Raw genomic sequence first — 7,122 nt, 5'->3', positions numbered from 1 at the left:
TTTTGATCAAGCTCCGATACGTTTTTCACGGTCCGCCAAGGCTTACTAGGGATGAAAGTCTGATACCGGGATTTTTTTGAAGCAAATGAAACAATATTTATTGCCGAAAATGTCATTTCAAACACATTTTAATTAGAAATTAAATTTGGTATGAATATATAAATATTATAGCCAAGTGTTTTTACGCCATTGTTTTCTGTAATGGTTAATCACTTAATCTGTCTTTTGCAATAATAGCTTTTGTATAATTTGATGGTTTTAATGTGTTTGATAATGACTATTTCTGTTTAATAATACAAATCATCCATGAAGTAGCAAATATGTACCAGGCCAGGCAATGATACTTCATCAGATATTGGTTGCAACGTAAAACCGTAATAAGACGTAACACGCCGTATCACGTCGGGCTTTCAATCGCTACAAGCCGTGATGTGCCTTGACAGAACGTATCGAAACGGTTATCATTCACCTTAGCTTGCCGTCAAAACCTTGACAAACCTTGACAAAACGGCACAAAACGTGCAGCCAATCTGCATCAACCGTGATAAAACGTGGAAAAAACGCAACAGAATGTCACAAAACTTGAAATCACCGTTAGATTCCGGGAAACGTGCTTGCTGCCCGTTCCACCACGGACCGTCTGGAAGTTTTGTTACGGCCTCACACGCATTGTTACGTTTTGTTACGTCAATCCCGTTTTATGACGTCCTGTGGCGTTTACCATCTGTACCGTGACTGCCGTGGCAAATTTTTTGACAGTTTAAAAATCTGGCACGGCATCCAAGGTAATCACGACCGCTCCATTTGTCTATCACGTCCTTCTGCGTTGTCTCAAGTTGTCTCGCGGTCACCACGTTTTGTCCACGGTGGCCCGAAACGGGGCTGCCGTGGCCGCCGGGAACATAGTGTAAACCTAGCATAAACATTCCATATCAGTTTAGACACGTATATAGTCGTCAGTCATCTTCAACATAACAGAAACTTCATATAGCAGAACAGCCACTCTCAAATCACACTTTGTTTTATTGTTACAAATGATTAATTGCATTGGTTTAAAACGTTAAATTTGTTTTTAACAATGAAATTACGGTCAAATAGAACAAGCAATATATATATATGTATCTTTCCTGTCAGACGACGGTGAGTCAAACCAAGTACAAGTTCACGTGATTTACCTCCCTTGATAGTCATTATATTAGAACGTCAGGATGTCTAGCAGTAATTTAAATGGAGATACAGTCGATTTTGTGTCATACGTTCTGTTACTGTTTTCCCAGTTTGAAGCCTTTCGAATCATTTGTTTTATTTATTAATTGATGTGTGTAATTTGTTTTACCAGTATCAGGAACAAAATACATTGTTGTAACATATGAAATGAACAGATGTTATATCATAATTTCTAATATTTTTCATTACATTGTAGTATGACTAATTCCAGAAATGACAAAACCATAACATATAGTAATAGTTACACACTTTTAACCCGTTGTATTCACTCAGAACAGAAGCTTATGATACCATTTTAACATAAACATTGCAACCGAAAGATAATGTCTGGAAATATGAGTCCAAATCTCTTCATGTTACAATCTTTATTTGCACAACATCGGACTCAACATTCTTGTGTAATAAACAAACAGACGTTGTATAATTTCGATAATCTTTATATTTTACCCTTATTATCTACAGACAATGCTTAAGTACCCCGACAGGTCATTGTCATGACGTCGACAAAATGACATCATACACACTTGTGTATTATTTTTATAATATTATCATTCCCGGAATTACATAATGACCTCGTTTCCCGGTATTTTTAGCAGCCTTATACTTAAAATGCTTGCACCATACCTCACTGAGCAGAACAATTATACACAGAGAGAAACATTTTCCTGGTTGATATCATGAACCATGTCCAAAGTGGTACAGAGTCGTTTAACTCGCGTCTTTCATGTTAGTGTTTTAACAAAGTTCGTGTTACTAGCTGCATTAGTTGTACTATATATAGTGTGTCAGACAGTCAGCAATCGGTCGCCACCGGACGCAACAGCGGCGCCGGAAATTGGCGCCCAAACAGAAATTGCGGGGCAAATATGTCTGCCGTGTGACTTCCGGGGAAAGGAGACAGTTGCTACGCTGTATGAGTTTGTACTGAAGACTGAAGACAATGATACCCTTTGTTGTTTACAGTCTGACGACCGTCTCCAGGAAGTTATCCTACAGGTGAGTGGATCAGGAGGATATAAAACATTACCCTAACAACTCAAAACATGTATCGAGGATAATTGTATACATTGCTGATACATTTAATAAAGAGATTGTCGACATTTAAAATGTTTCTGAAAATAGTCATCAGATTTAAAATAAATTATGAGTTTCTTATAGTCTACATGTAAATTAAACTATGTTGATATGCTCACCATTAAGCCTTGATACAGTATAACCGCTTATGTCTTACCTAGATCCCAGTCAATTTCGGCATAAAGGTATGGTATTTTACTTCTTGTACAAATTCAACATTTTTTTTAATAATTTAAATTTTATTTTATTTACACTAAACGTTTTGTTTAGTTTACGCTCTATGTGTTTGCACTTGTATAGCTAGAAGATCGCAACAGATACGGACGGCGTCCTAATCAAGACGAGCGTAAGTTTCCATTTTATTCACATGTCTTGATCTTTTGTATTTCTATATCATGAATTTCAAACTAAACTTTCTTATAGCTAAAATTGAAGTACACATCTTACCTTATATTTCCTGCATCACAGCATGCATTTCAACGTCTGGCAAAAATATTTGATATGACCAGCTACTAAGATTGATCTACTATAGTTATTATTTCCTTATTTTTTTTTTTTTTTTTTTACTTTATTTCTAAATATTGCTTTGATATTTGTGGATGGATTTAAAATCATCAAAACGCTGTCTTTAATTCCAGGGCCACTCCACTGGTGGACGGGGAGAAATTTCGCCGCACATCTTTACGCTAATGATATCCACCCTGGTCAAAGTAAGTACATTGTAGATCTCTCTCTAGGTCTCACTTCAGTTTATCCCTGATTATGCTAATAGCATGTTGATACGAAATTAAAAACAAATATATTTTGTAATGATTACTGTTATTTCCATAGATGTATCATGGAGCCTGCGGGACAGCAGTACCTCGTTCCTACGGAACCTGACATTGAGTACTGACGGGAGGAAGCTCTCTGTTCCTGCCATGGCAGGTGCAGGAATGTACTTCGTCTATGCTCTGTATACATTTGACTTCAGGACCGCCGCCACCACCGTTCCAGCCCCAACAGGTGTCCACAACATCTACAAGGATCGTCCCAGTATCATCAACAGTGAGAGGAAGAGGCTCTGGACCGCCAAGTTCGGAGGAGATACCACAGAGAGACGTCAGACAAGCTTCCTCTGTGGAATTATCCACCTGAACATGTATGATACCATAGAAACCGAGGCCATCTCATTCGTACCTGGACAAGATTGTACAACTAAATATATCGACAGATCGCCGTATTCTAACTATTTTGGAATGTTTAAACTATTAGATTTGTCATGACTCTCAAAATTGATGTTATTTTTTGTTTCCTTTGTATTGAAAAATCTGAATTCATTAAAAATAGTATATTCCGAATTTAGTTTTTCTTGTCTAAAACAGCTATATTTTAGAACTGGATATTTTCTTTTTCTTTAAATCATTCAACTAATTTTAGTTAACATTCTAAAATTGCATCAAATAAATGAGCAAAAGCGATAATGAATGCAGGTTTTTACTTTTACAAGACTTCTGCATTTTTCATTAAAGCAACATACATAGAAAATAAGAAATCAATCATATTGGATATTTCATGCACTCACCTACATAGCACCGAGTAATTGCAAATATTGAGACTACAGAAGTCGCCAACGTAATACAATTTATACTTTAAAACACAAATGGAAATAACTGTATATGATTTTCGTTGATATCTTCTTTAAAATTTTCACATCTCTCAAGTTCACAAAATTAAAAATCAACATGCATGAAGATTTTAACGTCCACAATTCATTATTATCAATTCAACATCACAAAGTACGGTGAGGGTGTTCCTCAGTCGACTGTACATTAAAACTGCCTCTTTCAAATTTTGTTTTAAAAGATTTGCTCTTATAATGTAAACTGTTAGTGATAATGATTGTCCTATTTAAAATATCCGTTGCAAATCTGAAAAAAAAGAACAAATGTAAGCAAAAAAAATAAATTATAGAAATGAATACGAATGGAGATTACAATAGGTCAGGTGAAAATTCTAAGTCCTGATCTCACATATCATTCGTGTTTCAGAATTGACAATATAAATTCATGTTCAGATACATAATCTATTTTCAATGTTGTGGAATATTTACATTTTTTACTCATTATGCGTAATTTAATAAATAAATACTTGCATACGGTAGTAATACAAACTATGCAACTTATAATGTATTTCAATATTTCTTCTTTGTCGTTTACACAATTTTACAAAATTCTCATAATATCATAATTAGACTAACTAAGTGACAGAACTTATCATTGATTGGTGGAAATGTTTAGGAATTGATATATTAATGAATTCAAGACAAAAACAGTGAATGATTTATATACTAAACTGACCATATACAATAAGTTTGAACCGAGTTCATAAAAACATGTTTTTGTTGCGGGTAGTATTAAAATGTTTTGATATCTTGTATGTATAATTATTTCTGGCATGAAGCAATGCATTGGTGCGTTATTGTTACGCATTGCACATTTAATGTATCGCTTATTCTAACATTAGTCAAATGGATCTAGCATTGTTATAAATAAAACCACGTAATGATTACATTACATGTCATTGTTGTCTACATCGTATACATAGACATAACGTGTTAGCATGATGTGTTACTTTTCGCCGTAAAGATATTTTTAGAACATGATTCGTGGAAATGCATTATCTAAATGAGATAAAAAGTCCCAATGTTTAGTAGTTCATTTATTATCTCTAGACTCCGTAGGAACATATTGTTTACCTTGATTAGTGTGAATCCATTTCACAAGCGTATAGATCTGTTAGCGCACATCCTTGATATAACAGATTTTTGAAGTGTCGTTTTAACAGTGTTTTCAATATGATGCTGGTTTCACTTTTACCAGTGATAAGTCTGTATAAAGTTTGTATATTTAAATTTTGGTTACAACGAAAAACATGCTCTATTTTAAAAATTTGATTTATATCCAAGACAAGCTTTACCTTTTTGGAGGGTAGGGGGTGGGATGATTGTTTTGGGGTAGCCTAATGATTTGTGAAATATTGATATATCATGTGCATTGGGATCGCACCAAATCAGTATCAGTGAGATACTCCATCCTACTATAAAAATGACATTCATACAGCAGTGAACAACAGACAATAACATGTATGTCTTATAGTTACATGTCAACAGGTGTTCCATAACAAAAATGTTAATATATGTTTTGATATATTATATTATTGATCTGACGCTATACGTAGATTTCGCGAGAGAAAGTAAGTTAACTTTCTGGGTGCAACTAAAAAGAATTATACAATGACGTCGTGTTTTTATCCGGTTTCTATGAGATAGTTCAAACATTTATATCTAAATTATATATTCATTACTAATGGATCTGTAGGAATGAGTTAGTTCTCAAAATTTGAAATTATGGCATAAAAGGAATGTAATCGGGTGATCGGGCGGTGTAGTGATTAAGCCACTCGTCTTTCACCTAGCCGGCCGGGGTTCGATCCCCGGCACGGACGTGAAAAGGTTAGGGGTAACCTGCCCGATCACGTGGGTTTTCTCTTCTCCGTGCACTCCGATTTCCTCCCACACTAAGATCCCTCGCGCGCTTACATCCGGGCCATCGAGAGCGATTTGCATAAATTGTATGACTTGTTTCGTAATTGATGTAAAATAAAAAAAGTTTAATAAGGCATGTATCTGTAATGTTATTCCATGGATCCTCTATCGCACAATCAATGTACTCATACGCGTCGAAGGGACGTTCCTGCGGAATTGAACGTCGTTCACTGTAGGTAATGACATAGCGAACACACAACTGCGATGTAAACATAGATACTTATCGACACACACTTATAAGTAGTGTAGTTGTAGAGATCTTAAAGTTGACAAAGGTACTTGTCGGAGCACATATAATTCACAAGGTAAAACATTGGCATTGTGCGTAATGCAATGATTAGAGTATCTTCAGAAATAATTTATGTTAAAATATTTTATCTAGCAAAGTGTTTTGTCACCAAATGATCCGTAGTACAGTACATTGAAGTGAGCTCATTCAAACGAGGTACGATCTTATTATATCTATCAACCACCATATAGATCCTACTTTACAACGCCATATTAAATGTCTTGCAACATAACCCTCCCATTAATACTTGTAAAATAACCAAACATGTAAATACTATATAATTACGTATACCATGTCAACATTGAAGAAATGGAGGATTTACTCAGCCATTACATAAAGACCAGTACCATTGTCCTCTCTCTACCGTTTTGTTTAAATCGGAAACGGGTTCTACAATGTATCATATATACATTTATAATAAATAATTGTAATATGTCCTAGTGATGCAACAAAGTATGACAAAAAATATTAAAACAAATCTGCCTTCCCTAGCGCTTTCGCAGCTATCGATACTCTTCAGTGGATGTTTATTATGTTATTATTTTCATAGATATTAAGATATAGATATATTATCTGCTATCGGCTGTGTACTTGACTTTTTTATTGGCGGGAATTTTAAATTTGTTACGTAAGGACGCCAAATTGCTGGCACATATTGTTCAATGTCGAGTCAGGAAGTATAAAATAGTGGGAGACGATATCCTGCACATCATAAACTGCTAATATGGCCGTTCCAGTTCCTCGGGATGAATGCAATCAATCAAATGGCATACTCGCATCTTTTAGACGACAAACGTTTATTGCTTCTTTGATATTACTCTGGTGTCCCTTGTGTATGGCATTGGCTACTCTAATATTAGTAAATAACTCTCTTTCATATTGTTCATGGGAAATAACAGAAATAACAGATCTTAGAAAGGTAAGTTTCACATTATTTTCACCTCAA

At 35.0% G+C, this 7,122-nt stretch overlaps 1 protein-coding gene across 1 annotated transcript; it reads left to right on the top strand.

Moving 5' to 3' along the window:
* Window positions 1-1,906: 1,906 nt before the first annotated feature.
* Window positions 1,907-3,637, top strand: LOC138308288 (uncharacterized). The gene is made up of 4 exons (XM_069249281.1): window positions 1,907-2,223; window positions 2,602-2,647; window positions 2,940-3,011; window positions 3,133-3,637. Exons 1-4 carry the CDS (start codon window positions 1,912-1,914, stop codon window positions 3,564-3,566), a joined length of 864 nt encoding a protein of 287 aa, XP_069105382.1. The 5' UTR covers window positions 1,907-1,911; the 3' UTR covers window positions 3,567-3,637.
* Window positions 3,638-7,122: the final 3,485 nt, after the last annotated feature.

This window comes from Argopecten irradians, chromosome 14, assembly GCF_041381155.1.
Source record: "Argopecten irradians isolate NY chromosome 14, Ai_NY, whole genome shotgun sequence".
Lineage (NCBI taxonomy): Eukaryota > Metazoa > Mollusca > Bivalvia > Pectinida > Pectinidae > Argopecten > Argopecten irradians.
The sequence above is the reverse complement of the archived record's forward strand: the minus strand, read 5'-3'. Positions and strand labels throughout refer to the sequence as shown.